Source organism: Syngnathoides biaculeatus, chromosome 7 (assembly GCF_019802595.1).
Source record: "Syngnathoides biaculeatus isolate LvHL_M chromosome 7, ASM1980259v1, whole genome shotgun sequence".
Classification (NCBI taxonomy): Eukaryota; Metazoa; Chordata; class Actinopteri; order Syngnathiformes; family Syngnathidae; genus Syngnathoides; species Syngnathoides biaculeatus.
The window spans coordinates 21,830,903-21,856,276 of record NC_084646.1 but is presented as its reverse complement, the minus strand read 5'-3'; the positions used below and the strand labels follow the sequence as shown (position 1 = coordinate 21,856,276).

The window sequence follows — 25,374 nt, the reverse complement described above, 5'->3', positions numbered from 1 at the left end:
CATAACTGGTAGCTTTTACTTTACTTTGCAACATCTCAATGTCGGCACCAACAATGGACAATCACATTTTACTGTATAATACTATTAAAGCACCTGCATATGTGGGAACATTTGTATATTTATGGAACCCATCCACCACTCCCACCACATGCTGACACTGTCACCCTGCTCACCAAGACACACGCACACACAAACATTTACATCTTGCTTCAAGACATACTGTATGAGTTAGTTTCAGTCTCATATTTACATAATGTCTTTGTTGCAGTACACAATGTGTACCTTCTGGAATGACACTGGTAAAGCAGGGACTCCGTGGAATCTTTGCAAGTTTGCATCTGACGTGTGAAGTCTCATTTTCATTGCTCTCTTCCCAGATTTCTTCAATCAGGAGCGGCAACATTTGTCAGCCGATGAGTGCAATGTCATCACTTTCAGAGAGTCTGTTCGGAATAGAGTAAAAAAAAAAAAAAAAGTTCAAGTGTCACTTTGTTCAAATGGACTGCTGGTATTTGTTATCCAGATATCTACAGTATTACTGCTTTCAGTCTCATGGGGACCATGTTTGAATCTTTTTACTGATGTGTTTTAATGAATCGTCTTTTACCTGAATAGCCATTTTGCACCTCTTGTATATAAAAATGTCTTAAAATAAGATTTATTGATAGTTGACACTGTGTCTTTTACATGGTAGAATTATCCATCCATTATCTACCGCTTTTCCGGGTCGGGTCGCGGGGGAAGTAGCTTCAAGCAGGGATACCCAGATTCGCTTTCCCCAGCCACTTCGTCCAGCTCTTCCGGAGGGATCCCAAAGCATTCCCAAGCCAGCTGAGAGACAGTCTCTTGAGCGTGTCCTGGGTTGTCCTCGGGTCTTTTTCCGGTGGGACATGCCCGGAACACCTCACCAGGGAGGCAGCGTCCAGGAGGCATCTGAATCAGATGCCCCAGCCACCTCTTTTGGCTCCTCTCAATGCGGCGGGGTAGCGGCTCAACACTGAGCCCCTCCCGGATGACCGAGTTCCTCACCCGGACACACTGCGGAAGAAACTCATTTCGGCGGCTTGTATCCGGGATCTTGTTCTTTCGGTCACGACCCACATCTCATGCCCATAGGTGAGGGTGGGAACATAGATCGACTGGTAAATTGAGAGCTTCGCCTTTCGACTTAGCTCCCTCTTCACCACAACGGACCGATACAATGTCTGCATCACAGACGCTGCACCGAGCCATCTGTTGATCTCCTGCTCTATTCTTCCCTCATTTGTGAACAAGACCCCAAGATACTTGAACTCATCCACTTGGGGAAGGATCTCATCCCCGACCTGGAGAGGGCATGCCACCCTTTTCCGACTGAGGACCATAGTCTCTTGGAGGTTCTGATTCTCATCCCAGCTGCTTCACACTAGGCTGCGATTCGCTCCCGTGAGAGCTGGAGATCACGGCTTGATGAACCTAACAGAACCACAACATCTGCTAAGAGCAGGGATGCGATGCTGAGGCCACCAAACCGGACACCCTCTACGCCTCGGCTGCATCTAGAAATTCTGTCCATAAAAGTTATGAACAAAATCAGTGACAAAGGGCAGCCTTAGCGGAGTCCAACGGTCACCGGGAACGAGTCCGACTTATTGCCGGCAATGTGGACTAAACTCTGACAGCGGTCGTACAGAGACCGAACAGCTCGTATCAGAGGATTCGGTACCCCATGCTCCCTAAGAACCCCCCCCACAGGACTCCCCCGAGGAACACAGTCTCCCAGTCCACAAAACACATGTAGACTGGTTGGGCGAACTCCCATGTACCCTCGAGGATCCTGCCGAGGGTGTAGAGCTGGTTCACTGTTCCACGGCCAGGGCGAAAACCACATTGCTCCTCATGAATCCCAGACTCAACTTCCCAATGGACCCTCCTCTCCAGTACCCCTGAGTAGACCTTACCAGGGAGACTGAGGAGTGTGTTATAGTTGGAACACACCCTCCGGTCACCCTTCTTGAAAAGGGGGACCACCACCCCAGTCTGCCAATCCAGAGGTACTGTCCCCGATGTCCACGCGATGTTGCAGAGGCGTGTGAACCATGACAGCCCCAGAACATCCAGAGCCTTTAGGAACTCCGGGCGAATCTCATCCACCCCCGGGGCCCTGCCACCAAGGAGCTTTTTAACCAACTCGGTGACCTCAAACCCAGAGATATAAGAGCCCGCCTCAGAGCACCCAAACTCAGCTTCCTCGTGGGAAGGCGTATTGGTGGAATTGAGAAGGTCTTTGAAGTATTCTACCCACCGACTCACAACATCCCGAGTTGAGTTCAGCAGCGCTCCCCCCACTATACACAATGTTGACGGTGCACTGCTTCTCCCTCCTGAGACGTGGACCAGAATTTCCTCGAAGCCATCCTGAAGTCGTTCTCCATGGCCTCATCGAACTCCTCCCACACCCGGGTTTTTGCCTCAGTGACCACCAAAGCCGCATTCCGCAGCCGACATTTCAACAACTCTGTTGCCTTATAAGATTTCAGAAACATGGTATACTGCATCTGCTTCAGGCATGTTAGGAAAGGCCATCCTATGACAAAAGAATGACGAGTGGTCTAAGTAATATTTGAAGACAGCCTGTGTAGAAACATACTGTACATTCAAACTGCAATGTCAATTCAAAGCCTTTGCCCAGCTAACCTCTGAGCTTTCCTTTTTCTGGCTCAAATGTTGTAGTTGTAACCAGCTGGTGATTATAGTGTGTTTATCTCGGAGCCACTGCAATGAATCTGGGGTGGTGGACATTCCCAGTGTAACCCTTTAATCAGGCATTGGTGGGTGTGTCAAGCAGCTAATTTCAATGTTGTCAGAGCAGGGAAGCCCACGCCAAACCTCAGAGTGGAGGGAATCCCGCTCCACTCTCTAAGAATAGGTATTGGCTCTAGGAAAAGGATTGATTATTTAAATGACCTTTAAAGGGAATGGAAGGACCACAATGCACCTTTTTGCTAATATTATACAGTTTTTATGCTGAATACGAATCTTAAATCCGTTATGAAGGAAACATTTTTATTTTTCCATTATTTACAACCAATGATCGCACATTGCTCTATCCGCCGGAAAAGGACAGAAACGTGGCGGAGAAAGCCGATCAGGGGCATGACGTAGGACGTCGTGACAACAGCATGGGCCCCGATAATTCTAGCGATGAACAATATTCTGAAGGGTCCTACGAAGACGTCGAAGAATATGAGCTTTATGAAGGCGTTTAAGGTTATCAATTTGAGCCAGTTAGACAGCACACACGTTCAAATTCAGACGAAATAGCTGGCGATGAAGAAGGATATGCCTCGTGTTGGAAATATCAACTGGTAAGCGTTTCTGAAGTTCTTGTTTGGTTTAGTTAGTCATAAACTAGTAAATAGTAAAGACTTTGATATTCTGAATATATAGACGAAGTTTTCGGTCTTGTTTTGAAATTATGCAAACGGTGTGTATTTAGTGATACACAAACGCGACAACTACTTTGCGTGTGAAATGCTTATTATCGCATCAAAAGACACAGAAGCCGATAACGTAGTCTAAGTTGGTATATTCTCACAAATAAGTAATAATGTTATGTTTATAACGCCGCTTTCTTTCATCTTGCCCTGCTAGGGGTCGCCACAGCATCTCACATGAATGCTCAAATGTTTGGCACAGTTTTAATAATAATAATAAAATAAAATACAAATAATCATAAATCATTTTTCCAGATTGGTTTTAGCTTATAATCACTGAGAAATTCTCGAAACAAATTTTTTCTTGTGTGTGAATACGAAAAACTCCCAGCTTATCGTCGTTCCAAAACAGCTCATCGCAGAATTTGTGACGTCAGTGGTCCGCCCACGAAATGAGTCGTTCTGCAGGTAAGCGAAGCTCGGTCAAAGTTCACGGACTTTAATTCATGAACGCTTATATTTTTTGGTAAAAACATCGAACAGGATATGCATTTTAAGGAACAATTGAACAGATATTTTCATCTAGATAAGATAATTTGCTTTAGAAATTTGGCATTCCATACACTTTAACTGCAGGCATACTATCTACAGTAAACTGTGGGATTGGGTACCAAAATGGGATACAAGTCTTTTTTTTTTTTTTTTTTTAAATAAATGTCTTTTGTGATCTTTATAATAAATTTACCCATCGGTGGTCAGCAAATTTGGGACTTCATGTTAGTGACAAGCTACAATACAGGATTAACTCCAAGTGCGTTGCTTTTGACTTATTCTAACGCCCTGATAGAAAAAGAAATGAAATCTTTTGTAGTCTAAGAAAAGGTGTGAATGCCAAGTATGAAAGGAGCAATACAAATATCACAAATCTTAGGGATTGGGATGTCAAAAAGTTTAGTTAACTTTTGAGGTTCCACTTTATGTGTTCATGTTCCAAATTTGGTGCTTAACTCATTTGAAACCCCCTTTAGGCTGTTTCCACAACAACAAAAAGTTTTATTCCAGACATTTATTACAATCTGTTTAAAACGCCCAGATGAAAAGTAATGGTAACATTCATGAAACCTAAACGTGCTTCTAGTTTGAGTTTTGTTCATACATGGGGTGAATGTCTATGTACTTTCCACCATTTGTTTTTCATTCTGATGCAGGAAAACAAAAACAGGAGGGAAAAATAAATAAATTAAAAAAAAACAGCAAATGACCCCATTTTACTTTTATGTAAACAAACACAAAACAAGTCATCTACCGTTTCGTTTGAAAATTGAAAAACAAGCCTCTATGTGATTTTTTTGGGGGGTTTAATCCATCCATCCATTTTCTTGTGCTTATCTGGAGTTAGGTTGTGGGGGGAAGCCCATGTCCATCCCATGCCACTTTGTCCAACTCTTCCAGGGTAATCCCAAGGTACTCCCAGGCCAGCTGGGAGATGTCATGTTTCCAGCATGGCTTGGGTCGTCCCCGGATCACCATCACTGGATGTAGGACATGGACTTGCAGCAACCAGCAGTAAAAGAAAAAGCTCTTCTGGGTCAAGGCAAAGCCACACAAAACAAGCTTGAAGAAAATTAGGGTTGTATTTAATTACCTTATTTATGATAAATATACAATGCAAATTCAAATAAAAAGCTCGTTTTTATCAATTTCCAGTTTCCAAAAAAGAAACTGGAGACGACTAATTTCCTTTTTTTTTTTGCTTGTTTTCTTATATTAAACCAAAAAAGTGAAAATGGGGTCATTTCCATTTTTTCCTGTTTTCCTTGAAGGAAAAATGAATGGTCGCAAAGTACACTGATCTTTGATCTGATGTATATTCAGATAAATACTAACAGCTCACTTTGACGTCGCTCGGTTTGCCAGTGAACATATGAACAGGAAAGAAAAAGTAAGGGGAGCCTAGTGAATTTTTGACGGCAATTTTGCCGTATGTGTGCTTATGCAATGATGCAGGTAACATACTTTTCGCAGCAGCAGAACAATGAATAGCGGGTGTACAGGTCTGCCTGTCTGCTCTCCTCTGAGGATACAAAATCTTTCTGATCTCTCAGGAACTTTTGCAGATCTGTCAGTGGGAATCCATTCCTCTGGTAATTCTGTGAGTAAAACCAGGCCATAATGCAACAGTCAAAACTAAATAGTATAATTTTCATAGCTTTTATAATAAAGCCTATTAGGAATATTGATATATCATTGTAGAGCCAAATATGGGAAAACTAAATTAACACCAACCAAAGTGTTGTGCATATCCACAAAAAGAGTAGTTTTATTGTTTTTCTGTTGATATTTGACATTGCCAAGCACAAGATCTTTTACACAGCTCATAAGGAAGTACCTTTATATAAAGGAGAAAAAGATCTTTACAGGTTGGCCAGACAGTGGGATTGAGATGGGAAGGATGCGCAGCAGGTTAGAGATGGAAATGTGTTGACTAGTGCCAGTACTGTACTGAATAGATGGAAAGAATACTTTCAGAAATTGATGAATGAAGAAAATGAGAGAGAATGCGAGTCATAGACCAGGAAGTGGCAATGATTAGTAATGGGGAAGTTGGAAAGGCATTAAAGACGGTGAAAAATTGAAAGGCAGGTGGTCCTGATGACATAACTATAGAGGTATAAAAGCAATTTGGAGAGGTGGCTATGAAGTTTTTGTTGTTGAACAAAACTTTTGTTCAACAGAATACTAGTAGGTGAGAAGATGCCTGAAGAATGGAGGAAAAGTGTGCTAGTTTCCATTTTTTAAGAACAGAGGCGATGTGCAAAGATGTGGGAACTACAGTGGAATAAAGTTAACGAACCACACAATGACATTATGGGAACAAGAAATGGAGGCTAGGCTCTGGAGAGAAGTAAGTATTTGGGAGCAACAGTATTGTTTCATGCCTACAAAGAGTACCACAGATGCATAATTTATGTGCCTTGCGGATGCTAGTGGAAAAGTACAGAAAAGGTCAGAAGGAGCTACATTGTATCTTTGTGGATCTAGACAAAGTCTATGACAGAGTACCAAGAGAGGAACTGTGGTACTGCATGCAGAAGAATAGAATAGTACAAGGCATGTACCAAGCCAGCAGAACAGTGGTGAAGTGTGGCATAGGTGTGAGAGAAGAATTCAAGGTGGAGTTCGGCCTGCATCAGGGATCCTGTCTGCAGGGGTAATGGATAGGTAATGGATGAGGTTAGACTGGAATCCCTTTGGACCATGATGTTCGCAGACGACATTGTGATCTGCAGTGAAAGCAGGGAGCAGGTGGAGGAACAATTAGAGAGATGGATGTATGCAGTCGAAAGGAGAGGAAACGGTGAGGCTCAAGGGAGAAGAGATAGCACAGGTGGACGACTTCAAATATTTAAGTCAACAATCAAGAGCAATGGTGGTGTTTGGTAAGGAAGTGAAGAAATGGGTCCGAGCAGGTTGGAACAGTTGGCAGAAGGTATCTGGTATGTTATGTGACAGAAGAGTCTCTGCTAGGATGAAGGGCAAAGTTTATAAAACAGTGGTGAGGCCAGCCATGATGTACAAATTAGAGACGGTGGCACTGAAGAGATAACAGGAAGTTGAACTGGAGGTGGCAGAAATGAAGATGTTGAGGTTCTCGCTAGGAGTGAGCAGGTTGGATGGGATTAGAAATTAGTTCATTAGAGGGACAGCCAAATTTAGATAGTTTGGAGGCAAGGTTCAAGAGAGTGGACATTGTGTGGTTTGGACCTGTTCAGAGGCGAAAGTGTGAGTATATTGGTTGAAAAGTGGTGAGGATGGAGCTGCCAGGCAAAAAGTAAGAGGAAGACCAAAGAGAAGGTTGATGGATGTTGTGAGAGAAGACAGGAGGGCAGTTGGGGTTAGAGGGGAAGCTGCAGGAGATAGGTGCAAATGGAAAAAGATAATGCGCTGTGGCGAACCCTAACAAGCTGAAAGGAAAAGAACAAAGTACCTTGATGGTCTCGTAGGCATCGGTGATGAGGGCGATGAAGAGCGAGAGCACCATGTAGATGAAGAGTGAAATAAAGGAGTACAGGTAGGCCCGACTGAAGAGCCAAACCAGCGTGTTTTTGTCCTTCAACTGGGCAAAGGTGGTAAACATGTCGTCGCCGTTCAACAAGGAAAACAGACACTCCGCCACAAGGCTCAGGCCTTCAAACTGGGGGAAATGGAAGGGGCAAACATTTATCACAAGTAAAAACAAGAAGACAGTCAATACTTTGATTGCTCAGTCTTATCTAATGTAAACATTCATTGATGTGTTAATGCCTTAACATGGCACCACTAAGAAAAATGCTCGATAAACCAGGTACAAAAGAGGGGGGGGGGGGGGAGGTTCAAACCAAGACAGGGTTTTTAAAATACTTCTTTAACATTGCCTGTAAAGCTTTTTCTTGCTAGTAATTCTATATGAGTGACATCAAGGTCTGAATTTTGACACTTCTCCTGCCTTGTGGGTTGTTGTTGTCTGAGAAGTACACTGGATCCCCACACAATCATGCTTTGGCACCTGCAGATTCACCCATTGACTGATTTCCCCCAAATTTTCAAATATATTTGATAATAGATAGGCTCCAGTGCATTTCTGTCCTCACACCATTTCATTGCTTGCGGGACGGGACGTCGCTGTGTTGAAGCCCACACAGTTGTGGGAATATCCCACCTCAAAGGCTTCTGGGTAAAAGGTAAATGCCAGATTGTTTTATGTCATTGATTCAGATGGTTCTGTCTGTAAAAGTAAAAAAAAAAAAGCAGCTAAAACAGCCTTTCGGTACAACAGTATAGATCTAACTTGAGGACGTGTGCGATACCAAGTCCTGCAACATCATCTGTTTATTCCTTCAGGAAATACTTCCTGGAAAGAATAACACAGCATTTTGTGGTTGACTTCACCAGCCTGCAGAATGTAGAGATGAATGGACTGCAGCTTGGAAAATGAGCAGAAATTTGTATACGAAAAGGACCACTACTAGATTTGCTTACATTTGAAGATGGTGACCTGCAGTTCAATTAATCAATTACATAGACTTTGTTAGGGGAAACATGCTTTAATGTCAGTGAGACTGCTCAAGTCTGGAGTTTGATGACCAAGGAAAGGTACACAAGTCAATACTGACACCTACTGTCAAAACTCCAACATTCTATTTAAAAAAAAAAAAAAAACCAAAAAAAAAAAAAAACAAAATTTTTGACAGTTTGTAAAGCTGGTTTACTTCTGAAGTTTTAATTTCATTTAACTCAAGAAATTGCACTGTACCCCTCACTCATGATGCTCGTCAAAACTAGTTACCTTCTCATGGTAAGGCCCCAGCACAATCCACCCACAAAATGTGTAACCAAGGTAGATCATGCCAGCACAGCAGCAGAAACGCAACACTTTTGGAAAGGCTGCCTTCATGGTCAAAATCAGCACCTACACATAGAGATAAAACTTATCTTTAAGGAGGAAAGAAACTCAAAGCTCCACAGAGATACAAGCGGTGTCAATAAAATTCCAGGGCTGGGTCAAACATGATACAGTTCATAATCCAAACTAACCCCCCTACTGATTCTGTAATCCTTCTGGATAAACTCCTGGAAGTATTCTTCCAGGACTCTTCGCATTGCCATCGTGATGTCATATACATCTTCAAAACGAGTCCCCTTAATGATCTCCTCAAAGTGCCACTGTCATGAAATGGACGAGTTCTAGTTTATTAATGAAAAAACGGCAGCCGACATGGACCCATGCGTTTTTTCCCCCACCACAAAACATGTTTTGGACGTATAAAGCTTTTTGTAACTCCCGCCATGAAAATCCTCTCGAGGGATTTGTTGATGAGAAGAAGCAGGAAGTGACCTAAAGGACAGACCCGCCCTCAAGTAGACTCGTTTGTTTCCATTAGTTTTATCTCCGGGAAGGTAGTTCTTTGTTCCTTCGTATTAGCCAAAATGCCGACTCGTTGCATTGCTGGACATTGCTTTTGCTTGAACACTCGGGAGGATGGATTTACGATTCATAAGTTTGCAAGAGACCCGGTTTGTCGTGAAAAATGGATTGCACGAGTGCAGAGGACGAGAGCTTCGTGGGTTCCAAATGACAGCTAGGTGTGTATACAGCTACGAAAATAAAATAGTTTGGGGCGGACCACGTATTCCGTCTCTCATAACGTAACATACGAAATGTGTCGAGCGCGTCGGACGGCGTCGGGCTGCTGCGTCGCTTCGTCAGCGAAGCGCACGGGCTCCCGGATGGCGGCGGCTCTTAAGAACGCTGCCACAATGCAGTACTCAAATGCGTGCGACGACAACGCAGTAAAGCGCCCAGGCTCGACGGTTTTGTTCATCGCGTACTGCGGCATCTATGAACAACCCCCTAAAGCAGCACGGCTCGGCTCTGCCTCACTCAGCCACGTTCGGCGACAACGCAGTAAAGCGACCCGGCTCGACGGTGTTTTTCATTACGTACTGCTGCGGCTGTGAACAACCCCCGAAAGCAGCGAGGCTCGGCTCAGTGATAAGCCACCTCCGCGCCGAAAATGAACCACACCGGCCGGCTGCGATGAGCCGCGGTGGCTCATCTCTGCCGTGGAAGTGGATCGGACAGGAACTTCACTCTGTTGTGTTGTGTTCTCCTTTCGAAAAGAGCTTCAATGTCAGAAGGTGCGTGTTCATCTCCCATAGTTAGGGTGTTTTCCTTGGCGAATGTCGGGGTGACATCACGGACAGAGGATGGCGACCACTTGGATGCCGTGGAATGACACTTCTGCAACTTTGCACATGGATGACACGCTCTCCGCTCACATTTATTTTTTCGTATAGACATTGAAGTGAATAATGTTATATTTATTTTTCATTACAATATCTATTTTAGAATGTTTATAGGGATGACACTCTGCCTTTAAGCACAGGAAAGAGGAAGCCAGCTTGGGTAAATACAGCAGTCTCTCCAGCACGGTGAGAACTGTCAGATGCTCAGGGCATTGTTAGCCAGCCCGTTGTCATGAGGAAGCAGCGACGAATTGTTGTGCCACAGCTCTCGCCTCCTCTTGCGGAGTGAAGGAAGCAAACAGAGCAGGATCTCTTTGTGGACATGCCAGTTGATCTTAGGGCCCACATTAAGGGAGAAACCTCAGTTTCTTTTGGAAATATACAGTATCTTTTGTGACGCCTGTAGTGGAGCTTTTCTGACACCTCATGGTATACAATATGCTCCTCCACATCAAAACAACTACGAACCCAAAGTAGCCTTAGTTAGTCCATATGAGCAAAAACTAAAATCTGAAGACTCACATTGTATTTTTGGAAGTAGCCCAGATAGCGGATCACACCGACCCAGACCAATAACGTTGCCGTACCCAGAAATATACTGCAGACATCATAGCTGGTCAGACTCTATGGGCAAAGACAGGGGAAGTGAGGTAAGTCAGTTCAATAATTTTAAATGACTAAGCGTATACGTCATTGGGGACAATAAAAGATTGTTATTGCTGGCGTCGGTCAGGCAGACTCCATATATCTCTAAATCCACTGATTTTTAGGAAACAAAACCATGCATGACTATTGAGCAACTATGTATTGTATTGTACTGTGCCATTTTGAACACTTGTTCAACAGTGGGTAAAAATAAAGGTCCCACATGGGGACTGACCAAGAATATACATTTGTGAAAAATATAAACGTGACAATTTGTTTGCAATATTGGCCAAATATTCAGCCTCATGACCGCCTGCAGAATATGAAAGTAGGAGAAAATGTGAAAACTTTTAGTTTCAAATGGATAGAAAGTCTAAAAGGTATTTGGGTCCCAAATTAATAAAATATTTGTACATAGTGCATGTTTCTTTTTCTGTGAGTGTTAAAACTGAGTCCCAGAGCCAGTGAATGCCACTAAGCTTTTATTAGGTACAGTAAAAATGCAATTGCTCATAAATAAGCAAGACCAACTGTGTACATTGGGATTTAAGAGTATTTACTGTCAGTACAGTATTGATTAAAGGTCTAATCCAGAGGACCTATATTTTATTTATACATCACACAAACGTAGGTAATTTTTCATTAAAAAAATATTTTAAAAATACTCAGCACAACAGAAATTAAAGTAGCCCCAAAGTGCACATTTTTTTTTTTTTTATCCGAATGCCCCCAGTGGCTGTTTCAAACTGAGGCTCTGTTGAAGCTGCTGCCTTGTGACATAACGCCAAGACAACCGCTGTAAACACAATGGCTTCCTACATACACAATCACAGGCATGAGCATTTCACGGAAACGATCGTTCCGTTACCGTGTTGTTACCCAGCCTGAGAAAACACGGAACCGAAAGTCTGTTTCCCAGATCTCCGGGCTTACTTTTAATAAAATTCGTCCATGTGTGGAATGTAAAACAAGTTCAACGAAATACAACAATCTGTATAAAACAAACCTACATTCTTCTTTTCCTTTCGGCTTGTCCCGTTAGGGGTCGCCACAGCGTGTCATCTTTTGCCATCTTAGCCTATCTCCTGCATCTTCCTCTCTAACCCCAACTGCCCTCATGTCTTCCCTCACCACATCCATAAACCTTCTCTTTGGTCTTCCTCTCGTTCTTTTGCCTGGGAGCTCCATCCTCAGCATCCTTCTACCAATATACTCACTCTCTCGCCTCTGAACATGTCCAAACCATCGAAGTCTGCTCTCTCGAATCTTGTCTCCAAAACATCCAGCTTTGGCTGTCCCTCTAATGAGCTCATTTCTAATCCTATCCAACCTGGTCACTCCGAGCGAGAACCTCAACATCTTCATTTCTGCCACCTCCAGTTCAGATTCCTGTTGTTTCTTCAGTGCCATTGTCTCTAATCCGTACATCATGGCCGGCCTCACCACTGTTTTGTAAACTTTGCCCTTCATCCTAGCAGACACTCTTCTGTCACATAACACACCAGACACCTTTCGCCAGCTGTTCCAACCTGCTTGGACCCGTTTCTTCACTTCCTGACCACACTCTCCATTGCTCTGTATTGTTGACCCCAAGTATTTGAAGTCGTCGACCCTCGCTATCTCTTCTCCCTGTAGCCTCACTCTTCCCCCTCCACTTTTCTCATTCACGCACATATATTCTGTTTTACTTCGGCTAATCTTCATTCCTCTCCTTTCCAGTGCATGTCTCCATCTTTCCAATTGTTCCTCTGCATGCTCCCTGCTTTCACTGCATATGACAATATCATCTGCGAACATCATGGTCCAAGGGGATTCCAGTCTAACCTCATCTGTCAGCCTATCCATTACCACTGCAAACAGGAAGGGGCTCAGAGCTGATCCCTGATGCAGTCCCACCTCCACCTTAAATTCCTCTGTCACACCTAAGGCACACCTCACCATTGTTCTGCTGCCATCATACATGTCCTGTACTATTTTAACATACTTCTCTGCCACACCAGACTTACGCATGCAGTACCACAGTTCCTCTCTTGGTACTCTGTCATAGGCTTTCTCTAGATCCACAAAGACGCAATGTAGCTCCTTCTGACCTTCTCTGTACTTTTCCACGAGCATCCTCAAGGCAAATAATGCATCTGTGGTACTCTTTCTAGGCATGAAACCATACTGTTGCTCGCAGATACTTACTTCTGTCCTGAGTCTAGCCTCCACTACTCTTTCCCATAACTTCATTGTGTGGCTCATCAACTTTATTCCTCTATAGTTCCCACAGCTCTGAACATCCCCTTTGTTCTTAAAAATGGGAACTAGAACACTTTTCCTCCATTCTTCAGGCATCTTTTCGCCCGCTAGTATTCTGTTGAATAAGTTGGTCAAAAACTCCACAGCCATCTCTCCAAATTGCTTCCATACCTCTACCGGTATGTCATCAGGACCAACTGCCTTTCCAGTTTTCATCCTTTGTAGTGCCTTTCTGACTTCCCCCTTAGTAATCATTTCCACTTCCTGGTCCTTCACTCTTGCCTCTTCAACTCTTCCTTCTCTCTCATTTTCTTCATTCATCAACTTCTCAAAGTATTCTTTCCATCTATTTAGTACACTACCGGCACCAGTCAACACATTTCCATCTCTATCCTTAATCACCCTGACCTGCTGCACATCCTTCCCATCTCTATCCCTCTGTCTGGCCAACCTGTGTAGAGATCCTTTTCTCCTTCTTTCGTGTCCAACCTGGTGTACATGTCTTCATATGCCTCTTGTTTAGCCTTTGCCACCTCTACCTTTGCCCTACGTCGCATCTCGATGTACTCCTTTCGCCTCTCCTCAGTCCTCTCAGTATCCCACTTCTTCTTCGCTAATCTCTTTCCTTGTATGACTCCCTGTATTTTGGGGTTCCACCACCAAGTCGCCTCTCCCCTTTCCTACCAGATGACACACCAAGTACTCTCCTGCCTGTCTCTCTGATCACCTTGGCTGTCGTCGTCCAGTCTTCCGGGAGCTTCGGTTGTCCATCGAGAGCCTGTCTCACCTCTTTCCGGAAGGCTGCACAACATTCTTCCTTTTTCAGCTTCCACCACATGGTTCTCTGCTCTACCTTTGTCTTCTTAATCTTCCTACCCACCACCAGAATTATCCTACATACTACCATCCTATGCTGTCGAGCTACACTCTCCCCTACCACTACTTTACAGTCAGTAACCTCCTTCAGATTACATCGTCTGCACAAAATATAATCTACCTGCGTGCTTCTACCTCCACTCTTGTAGGTCACTATATGTTCCTCCCTCTTCTGGAAATAAGTGTTTACTACAGCCATCTCCATCCTTTTTGCAAAGTCCACCACCATCTGCCCTCAAAGTTCCTTTCCTGGATGCCGTACTTACCCATCACTTCTTCATCGCCCTGTTTCCTTTACCAATATGTCCATTACAATCTGCACCAATCACAACTCTCTCGCTGTCTGGGATGCTCAGAACTACTTCATCTAGTTCCTTCCAGAATTTCTCTTTCAACTCTAGGTCACATCCTACCTGTGGTGCATAGCCGCTAACTACATTATACATAACACCCTCAATTTCAAATTTTAGTCTCATCACTCGATCTGATACTCTTTTCACCTCCAAGACATTCTTAGCCAGCTCTTCCTTTAAAATAACCCCTACTCCATTTCTCTTCCCATCTACTCCGTGGTAGAATAATTTAAACCCTGCACCCAAACTTCTAGCCTTACTACCTTTCCACCTGCTCTCTTGGATGCACAGAATATCAACCTTTCTCCTAATCATCATGTCAACCAACTCCTGTGCTTTTCCTGTCATAGTCCCAACATTCAAAGTCCCTACACTCAGTTGTAGGCTCTGTGCATTCCTCTTTTTCTTCTGACGCTGGATCCGGTTTCCTCCTCTTCTTTGTCTTTGACCCACAGTAGCTGAATTTCCACCGACGCCCTGCAGGTTAGCAGTGCCGGGGGCGGGCGTTGTTAACCCGGGCCACGACCGATCCGGTATGGGATTCTTTAGATGAACGCTCATATTTGTTTGGCACAGTTTTTACGCCGGATGCCCTTCCTGACGCAACCCTCTGCATTTATCCGGGCTTGGGACCGGCCTACAGATTGCACTGGTTTGTGCCCCCATAGGGCTGCATTATAAAACAAACCTACATGAACCCCTTTATTTTTAATGATTAAAACGCCCAGCTTTGTCAGTGTGGTTTACAAACAGCACCGGTTTCCGCTTCTGCGCTACGCATGTGCAAGGTCGAGTTATTCATATCTGGGTCACTCAAACGCTAGTCAAACATGTCGGTTGCTAAGCGTAAAACACAAAATGCTCATGCCTGCAAAGGCTTTATTTTGAAGTACATGTAAAAACCGGTTCCCATGAGCATTATCAATGGGAACCGAAAAATCGTTTCCCACCGTTTCCCAGGACAAAAATCAATGGAACCGAAAGATCGGTTACCATATTTGCCAAAATCCTCATGCCTGCAATCATACACGCTGCGAGTGGGATCTAGAGGAGATAGACAGCAGGGATGAAGTTTTTATGGAAAGCTCTGTGGGAGAGATAGGAACTGAATAGGAGGAATTTTATAATTCTTCCCGTGTTCGGAAAACATCCCATGCAGGTGTAATTCAACCACATATGTTCGAACCTGAGTTGACGAATGCAACACAAGGACAGAATTCGGAGAGACCTGACGAAGTTAACGTGGAACCCAAAACACAGACTGGTAGGTGCCTCAAGAAATTTACATACACCTTGTTGACGAAATAATCTAATTCAAACACGTTTAAACATCTAATGCTACTTGCACACAAAAATAAGTCATTTGTTGTTGTTGTACTAGCGACTGAGTCGGCGTTAAACAAAAATCGAAACCTTCGGTATCGTTCTGTGTTTAAAGATCACATGTTTAGAGGCCATTCTTCGCGTTATTTCCATGCATTTAGCCCGTATTTTAAATCATGCACCTAACAGTTGAGAGCACACACTCCCGTAGTCGAATTTCAGGAAGACCTCAGCGTCAACAGTACACTAACTTTATACAGTGTCCAAATTTCATCACCTCCTAAACATCATATGGATACGGATATTAGCTGACATATATATCTGTATCGGTATTGTACTTACATTTAAAACGAGGTAGATACTTGTCTATACTAAACAATTGAACATGTACGTACTTAATTCTCAAGTGAACGCTGTAATGGGTTTTCAAAGCAGTCCTGTATGAAATGCTTGGAACATATTACTGTCCACTTTGATTTGTAAATCCAACGCGCCCGCTTTGTCTTCACAGACCTGGTCCATAACCTGACTATCCGTTAATGTTTCGGCCATTCATGTAAGCTGACTCCGTCAGCGTTAGCAGCAGAACAGCTGTATGCAACACATTTCCTCATTTATCGTTGGTAGCTTTTTCACTCTCTGGCAAAATGTTGTCTTGATGTGACATCACATTCCGGGGAGTTACGGAACTTGGCGAATCGAAGTGACGTTTCGAAAAAAAAAATCTTGAGACTGACATTGACACCAGTTTATTTCATTTCTGTTTAGTTGAGAATTTTTTAAAATATTTTTCATTAAATTTTAGCTACATTTGTATGATAGACAAATAAATTAAGTTTCCTCTGGATTAGACCTTTAAACATTGAAATAGACCGATTGAACAGTCAACGTTTTTTTAGATCCCAAAGCCACGTGAATCAAATTTTTTAATACTTTCAAATTTGAAAGCTTATGCACTACCTGAAAGCAAACTGGTTTACCTTTGCTTGAATTTCCATCTTCAATATTGATCCAACAATGGTCAAGAGGTCACTGACAATGACCAGCACATACCAGCCATTTAGGAATTCTCCCTGGTCGTCCTCACACACTTTCCGGTTGTAGTTTTCATGGAGAAACCTGGAGAATCTCTGAAAAGCACACCAGACCACACGAATAATATATGCGTGTATTGTACATGTTTACTACATTGAACTTATACTGTATATATGGCAATAGACAAGCTGACCCGCAGTAACCTGACAGCCAGCACTATGGAGCGGGTGCACAGCACAGCTGAGGTGAGGCAAACTACAATGACAAAGCCGTCGAACACCAAGAGATAGTGTGTGTTTTTCTGGGCTGAAACACAGAGATAGGGAACAAGAGGACAATCTCTCACATAAGTGCGCCACTTTTATTACTGATAACAACAAAGGAAACCGCCTCTCTAGGCACAACAAGCAACTTTGAGCTCTGCATGAGTTTGTTGGCATTTCTGCAGCAAAAACACTCCAATATTTGCAATGTTCATGTGCAACTAAACTTCAAATCTTTTGTCATTTAATGTATGTACATGTACACCAAATCTTAGCAATAAAACATCTAGCAGCGTCATTTATCGGTACCGGTTCCAGAGATCTTCCAGCCTCGACACGCACTGCTTTGTGCGTCGATGTCTAGAAAGAGTTTCACCTTTCCACTGTGACACTGGTTATCAAATGTTACCTGGGGATCAGAAAATACAATTAATGATTTGAAAACAACTATTTTCAATATGCAATAATGGAAACTGAAATAATCTGCTCAAGGGTAAAACTAACTTGTAAAGCCTTTGAAAATAATATTTTATGGAAAATGTTAACATCAAGAACATCTTAACTGTCATCTAAGTGTAAAAAAAAAAAAAAAAAGTTAATCATTGCACACTACCATTCCTCCATTTTATAAATTTGATCTTATTTTGGCATGATGGGAAAGATTAAAACCATGTACACAAATTCTATACACCCTTAATACTCTGATGACATGACAAGCATGCAGTGGAAGATTACTTAATTTGCATGAAAGGAGAGTTTCTCACTCCTAAACAGTCCTGCCGCAACTGGAATGATTTTAAAAATATACAGAAATGATTAGGATAATAATGTATTAAGAGAGTTATATAATGATTCAGAGGGTTCAATAGACATTGCTCATTTATCTATGAAGTACGTCTGACCCACACACGTCTATGAAGCTCACATATCTGTCTGGATGCACCTTGACTAAATTCACCAAAATCGCTTTATCTGTCCGACTGACAGTTTTTTTTTTTTTTTTTGAGTAATTGTAACTCGTGATATATTTTTCATGGTGCCAAGGTTACAATGTTCATCTTACACTGAATTGACATTTCTCATGAGAGAGAATAAGTCTCAGACATACCGTGACAGAAAATGAATAACAGTCAGGTAACTCGCGTGATCGCACTGTTTGCAAGTTGATCCCTTTTAAATTGAAGATTACTTTCATGTCCACCAACCTAGAAATTAGCATAACATTAGTTTCATACAGCTACAGGGGGTACAATACTTTGTAAATGTGTGCATTGTGCGACATAGTGTTGTGATAGAATACCTGTAAAAGTCCAGGTCATAAAAGGATGCATTATTGGTTTTCCATATGTGGGCAGTCTTTGGCTCAAGTGATAAACAAACTGGGTGGGAGAATGAAATATAAGAATGCAAGATCCACTCTTAAATACAGAGAACTAACTAGTAGTTATTTCACTGTGTACAATGACTTCGGCACGATACATTTTGTTGTTCGTGGGGTTCATCGAGGTCATCTTTAGATCATCAAACAGGTTATGTTGTTTATCGGTTTCTCTTCAAGCAAGTGATCATAATGGATTTCACCCAATAATATGCTGAGAGAGCGATTTACTCTCTGGCTAACCAAATCTAGCTCACTGAGAAAGTTATCACAACGTAGGCTTTATAACAAAAAAAAAAAAAATCACTTATTTTGTGAATTTGAGGATATAACATTAAAAGGACAAAATCACATTAAAATTCAACACCTTTCACGACATACATTCTAAACTTTTCTAAAGCAACACTAACATTCTCAACAACCATGCGTCAAGTATCAAGTACAAAGAAGAAAAAAGTTAAAAAAAAAAGAAATTACTCTCCCATGAAAAAGTAATGGTGAGGGGAACAAGGGGGCATTTTCTAAGCAATATCACCTAATGGATTCTTTAGATTTTGCTGGAATTGTTGTGGAGAGAAAATTGTGTATGCTACATACTGTATATATTGATATAATGTACAATATTTAAATTAGCATCTGTTTGGTAACACTTGACTGAAAAGCTTGAATTTCATTACAGAATCAGTATTTTCAAAAATACTACAAATCACTCCCACAAGTGTAGGCCACTCATCACAAATGAGATTTGTCAATCTTTTTATATTGTTAAAAAAAAACTAGTACACACCAATTAAGGTCTGTTGACATTGACCACTGTTGGTAACATTTTAATGATTTTAATGATATAGTTCATAGTCCTGAGCTAGAAAATGCTTTCCCGTGCCACATCAAGTTAATCTTGTTCTATGGTTGTCGTATCGTTGCTATCAATGTTGGACATCTGTGGGGGTATCATAAAAAGCAAAAGATGTGTAGTCAATACTCTATGCTCACTGACATTAACTTTGGGTGACATCACACATGGTTTGATTGATTTTTGAGGTATTGGTTACATATTTTAACTTGGGAGCATTAACAATTGTTGATAATATTTTGTGTTTGCTTAAACACCAAATTGTGGCCAAACGAGCCATTAATGCAGAACAGGGCAAGACAGTAACAAGCAAGAGCAACGTTTACCTGTCTCCAAATGGGCGTCGATGTCATAGGTCTTATCCGAAGGTGCTACACTGCCTCTTCTATAAAGAGTTTTGCAGATGACCAGCGGAAGCAAGCCACCATCTTCATCCTCAGCGTAAGTGATGGGACTCACAGCGAGCCGGCCCAGCTGGCTGTACTGTAAACACCAGCAGCGTCACAATAATTCCACTGATCCAAGACAAATCACACACAAACATTATCTTACGGGCCCTTTGCTGGCAGGACTTAAATATAAAATATCCTACCTTGAAACGTCATTATGAAATTCTCAACATTTTTGTTCTATTAATAATTGATGGTTGAACTTGCCTGCTTCAGCAAATAAAACAAGCTGTCATAGACACTTTGTTGTGAGTAGACCGCAACACAGTAGTCATCTTCGTCCACACCGCCATAGTCCTTCAGGAACAAGTTTTTCAGGGCCATGGCATTCTCCTCCTTGTAGGACACAACCAGCTGGTTGTTGAGACCAAAAAGGACGAGCTGAAAAGAACAAATATGCTTCGAATTATGGCTGACACATCACACATCCGGTGAGACCATCCAAGTCTTTGTGGCCCACTGAAACAATTTACAAACAAAATTAAAACTACTACTTCATCCATCCCCTAAATGGGTCTGTTTTTTTTTTTTTTTAATTCTGAGAGTACATTGTTTAAAAAAAATGCTATTTTTCTTCACTTTTTATAGATATTACAAGCATTTAGTTTCACTAAAACCCTTCACATAAATTGAACAGTCTGATGCTTAAATGTTAGTGTGACAATTTTTTATGGCCTCTGATTTAAAATGAATTAAAAATACATGACAATTGCAGGAGCAAATGTGAACAAATATAATTATTTTAAATGTGTGTATATATATATATATATATATATATATATATATATATATATAAATAATGGTGGCACGGTGATGCATCTGGTTAGAGTATTGGCCTCACAGTTCGAGGACCGGGATTCAAATCCAGGTGCCACTTGTGTGGCGTTTCATGTTCTCCTTGTGCCAGCGTGGGTTTTCTCTGGGCACTCCGCTTTCCTCCCACATCCCAAAAACATGCAACATTAACTGGACACTCTAAATTGCCCCTAGATGTGATTGTGAGTGCGACCGTTGTTTGTCTCCATGCGCTCTGTGATTGGTTGGCAACCAGTTAAGGGTGCATCTCGCTTCCTACCCAACAGGTCCAAGCAGGTTGGAACAGTTGGCAGAAGGTGTCTGGTCTGTTATGTGACAGACGAGTCTCTGCTAGGATGAAGGGCAAAGTTTATAAAACAGTGGTGATGTACGGATTAGAGACGGTGGCACTGAAGAGACAACAGGAAGCAGAACTGGAGGTGGCAGAAAAGAAGGTGTTGAGGTTCTCGCTTGGAGTGAGCAGGTTGGATAGGATTAGAAATGAGCTCATTAGAGGGACAGCCAAAGTTGGATGTTTTGGAAACAAGGTTAGAGAGACCAGACTTCGATGGTTTGGACATGTCCAGAGGTAAGAGAGTGAGTATATTGGTAGAAGGGTGCTGAGGATAGAGCTGCCAGGCAAAAGAGCGAGAGGAAAACCAAAGTAAAGGTTGATGGATGTTGTGAGAGAAGATATGAGGGCAGTTGGGGTTAGAGAGGAAGATGCAGGAGATAGGCTAAGATGGAAAAAGATGACACGCTGTGGCAACCCCTAACGGGACAAGCCGAAAGGAAAAGAAGTGGTGGTGGTGATTATACAGTCAAAACAGCCATTTGAGGAAAATCATAAATAGTATTCAGTGCTCGTACAAAGTTCGTCTTACATATTGTAGGGATTTGCGAGTTTGGACCCTATGCGTGTTCACGAGTCGAGGAAGATATGACCAATGATTAGAAAAAGTTAACAGCAAATGGATTTATTACAAAGGAATGTGCAATACAGACGTCCGGGTCTTATCTTGGTATCTGCCGCACACAAGACGTGTGTCTTCTGGAAGGACAGCCAAAGAAGAAGACAGAAGCTGCCCAGTAACAAGGTTTTTATATGTATGGGTCCATGGTAAAAGAATGAAATTTTGTTCTAACTCAAAATATAGGTACGTTTTATTGGAGCACAAAATAAATCTTGCATCACTTGCACACAAAATGACCATCTCTAGAGAACATAACCAACAAATCATGTATTGAACTCAAAAATACAAAATGTCGAATCAATGTAATGTTTACTCTTGGTTTACTTTAGTTCATGAATGCTCGGCTTCTCCTTGGGAAGTGCTCACAAAGAGGTTATAGCAAACAATGTGAGTATCTCAAAGACTTTCTACAATTTGGTGATGCCTCAAGGCGAAGACCGCTGTTGTTCCAAAGAGTTGTTACAAATCATACAAATGGGCGGGCACACACATACACACAGTTTGTGTTGACCTCTGCTGGTCCCCTGAGGCTGACTCACCGAGCCCCTGGGGCTCGATCTAACCAGGTTAAGAACCACTGCTCCAAACAGAAGGATTTTCACTATGCTATAACATTGCAATTTTTGTTTCATCAGACTACAGGACCTGCATTAAAAAAATGAAAAAAAAAAAAAAAAAAGCAATGTGGCTTTTTTGTGTTTCTGTACAAGTAATAGCTTTTTCCTCGCAGAGTGGTCTTTCGTTCAATGTTAGTGCGGTACTTGTTTCACTGTGGATAATCTTCACAAGGTCTTTTGCTTTTGTTCGTTGGCGGATGAGCAAAGTTCCCTCTAATTTTTTTATGTGTCTGAGCAAACACACTAAGGCCGTGAGCACTCCCTTTGACCACTGTGAGCAACATCAGACGTATGCACTGTGGTCAATCAATTTCATCCATTAAAGTTACATGGCTCATGAAAAGGTTCAGATTACATTCCCATCAGAACATTTTTAAGAACAATTTTGTGTTTTTGCAAACTTACACTGAAAATGTCAACAAACGAATAAATACATTACAATACAAATACATACCAAGCCATTTTATTTATTTTTTTAACCCACAATGATATCCTCTTCTGTTTTTCTTGGTGTAAAACTGAATTATTGCTTGCAGAATATCTTTGACAATGCATGTTGAAAGCTGAATGATGCTCCCAAACAGTTTTAGGGTTAATGTTATGTTGCCTCCTAAATTTAAAATACAGAATTAGCTTTTTGGGTAATGTATCGTCTGTGCTTTGATCTCAGTGAGGCTGTGCCAAGGTGGAATTTTAACATTACAAACCATCTCATCCTGCACTTTGTACTTTGGCTTCAGACCAGACATTTTTTACTCAAAAATTAAAAAAAAAAAAAAAAAAAAAAATCTCATCCAGTTTCACCATTTTTTCTTCTATTATTCACATACCCCGGTGTTTGTAATTGAGTGTACCCCTTTAAAATGGAGGGGGGCGGTGTCAGGTAAACTAGAAAGTAGAGTGTGTGGCCGAGCAGCAGCTCTTTGTGAGAGGCAGTGTGCTGCTGTGTTTAAAAAAAAAAAAAAAAAAGACGTCAGGCTGTAGTTCACTGCGCTGGATCTGTTTTCCTCTGTGCTGAGAGTATGTAACAAGTGCGCAAATACACAGTTGCACAGCTTAGAGGAACCATTGCTGATAAGTACATTTCAGACTTAATCACATTCATCTCTGAGACACAGATTTTGTTTCCTTCTCAAGCGGTATGATGGGTGGACATTGCCATAGTGTATAAACTTGTGTATAATTGTTTGAATAAATTTACATAGAACATAATGTTAAACAAAGAAGCGGTGTGTTTCAGGTGTGCCTCGGCCAAACACACTACAGGGCTGTCTAACTCAGATGTCAAACCTATTTAGAACCTCTCAAAGAAATGACACGATCATTTTGTTTTTCCCAAATTGTTTGATAGAATACTAATCATACTTTATGTAAACTTCTGAATTTGACTTAATGAAAAAAATACCCAAGAAATTATTGTGGCATTGACCAAATAGAAATACTGTAGTTTTGATAATCCTAATTGACCTAAAATGGGAGTAGGTTAAATCTGTTTTCATGTCAGACAGGGGGTGGGGCAGGTCCTTTTGAGTTGAAACGACTCAGGGGGTCATACAAATCGGACTTTTGCCCCAACTTTTTTTTTTAATTTTGAGTCCAAGAAAGACAGCAGTGCTACAAGCAGCAAAGGAAAAGGAAAGCTGAGCAAACCACAGTGGATTTAAGGAAGGACATAATCTCTAAGTATGAAAATGGGCTGCATGTTGGTTACAGCTCTTGTTAACTAGTATTGCTTTATGTTTGTCTATTTTTTTTATTGTTTAAATACAGTGTGTGTATGCTTTACATGACTAGAAACTAAAACGGGAATTTACTACTTGGAAGGTGGGAACGGATTAGACACATTTGCATTATTTCCTTTGGAAGAAAATGTTGGAGGTTGAATAAATCGGACTTTGAACAATTCACAATGGTCGAACTCTGAGGCTCCACTGTATTTGTTTTTTAGTGTATAATGTAAATATCTGGTTTCAACTGCATAATTGTCATTGTGGAGCAGTAAAGTTGATGCGTTCACTAGTCGGTTTAAGTACCAAGAAAAGTGATCTGAGGTTTCACTCTATGAACGTAGTTTCCTTCCAAAGTAACACAATGAACACACAACTGCAGACTTTTGGTTTCACATCTGCTGAAAGAAACAGGTTCCCTCCATTTCCTCTTAATGTTGCAATAATTCAACCACTGTCAGCAAAAGGAGCTCAAAGTTTAATGTGCAGATCAATATGTTGTACATATATCATCACACAGCACTAAAACACATATAACATTGGAAAATACAACAAAAGTTCAACTTGTGATTGTGTATTCAACTACAAATTAAGTACGTGACAGATTTAGAAAAAAAAAGAGCTGTGAAGTACATACTTGTGTGGTGATCATGACTATCTTGAGGATCTGCACCCCAAGTTTCCAGGGGATGTGCCTTCGGGCCCTGTACTTCTCACATGGGCTCATAAAATAGAACTTCAAGTCATCCCTCAGGTTCTCCTCCTTGATTAAGTCTTGAGTTGTGGTTGAACTGGGGAACACAAATCATCTTTCACAATGGTATCAATCAAGATTTTATACAAATTTAGTTGAGGATTAAGTATATTTTTCAAGAAGTAGCAGGCTGGCCTAAGGACAAACACTAGTTGCTTTCATGGCTGTAGCTCGAGTCCAAAGTTGCTTCAGGAAGTTCAATATTGACCGTCAATGTTTATTTTAATATCACAAACCATTTAGAAATAAATTCCAACGTGTGCTGTCGTTGTCATTAGCTTAATTGGAATGGTGTTTTAAGGTTGAAATGATATTTCCTCTTAAATACACTAAGCTTTTTACTATTGAAAGGTGACTGACAGTGACACTTTTATTGAAACTTCAAATACGGAAGGTCACTCCAAGGAAGAAAGACAGCACAACATGTATGAAACTCACCTGACTGAATTACTCCTGTCGAGATAGCGAGCCAATAGCTCCATGTTGGTGGCAGCCCAGGCCAGTCAGTCGCCACCCGTGGCCATTACCGTAGAGGCAGCCAGCCGCTGTGCAGTGATCGCAGGGAGAGACTGACTGCCGGGTGCGGGCGAGCCAATCAGCAAGGCTGTTTGGGGGCCGGGCTCAACTGTCCCCCGTTGCGACCACTGGGTGGCACTGTGGCGATATTATACTGCCACGCATGACATTTTGACACTACCCATGCTCAACGTAGAGAAACGTCAGTTTTAGATGTCCTGGAAGTGTAGTAAAAGTCGTTCCTCCGAACGACTTAACTTAAAATAAAAAATAAAAGCCCCCTTCAAAATACTTTGCGTTGATCAACCTAATTATAAAAGAATACGACACAGTATAGCATATAAATGTTTGAATCTGCTTTTTAATAAATATG

The 25,374-nt window shown here is 41.7% G+C and overlaps 1 protein-coding gene across 1 annotated transcript; it reads right to left on the bottom strand.

The window, feature by feature from the left end:
* Positions 1-6: 6 nt before the first annotated feature.
* On the bottom strand, positions 7-25,125 carry mcoln2 (mucolipin TRP cation channel 2). The gene is made up of 14 exons (XM_061824461.1): positions 24,924-25,125; positions 24,369-24,522; positions 19,826-19,999; positions 19,496-19,652; positions 18,239-18,317; positions 18,047-18,143; positions 17,248-17,347; positions 16,869-16,981; positions 16,621-16,770; positions 10,725-10,826; positions 8,743-8,865; positions 7,405-7,611; positions 5,433-5,566; positions 7-443 (listed from the first exon to the last, which is right to left on the bottom strand). The coding sequence occupies exons 1-14, from the start codon at positions 24,965-24,967 to the stop codon at positions 407-409; spliced, it is 1,671 nt and encodes a 556-aa protein (XP_061680445.1). The 5' UTR covers positions 24,968-25,125; the 3' UTR covers positions 7-406.
* Between the last annotated feature and the right edge of the window lie 249 nt (positions 25,126-25,374).

Coding starts and splice junctions, on each gene's coding strand:
- mcoln2 (XM_061824461.1), bottom strand. CDS start 24,967: ATGGAGCTATTGGCTCGCTATCTCGACAGGAGTAATTCAGTCAG. Junction 20,000..24,368: donor TAGTCATGATCACCACACAA/GTATGTACTTCA, acceptor TGTTCTTTTCAG/CTCGTCCTTTTTGGTCTCAA. Junction 16,982..17,247: donor CTGGAAGATCTCTGGAACCG/GTACCGATAAAT, acceptor TCTGTGTTTCAG/CCCAGAAAAACACACACTAT.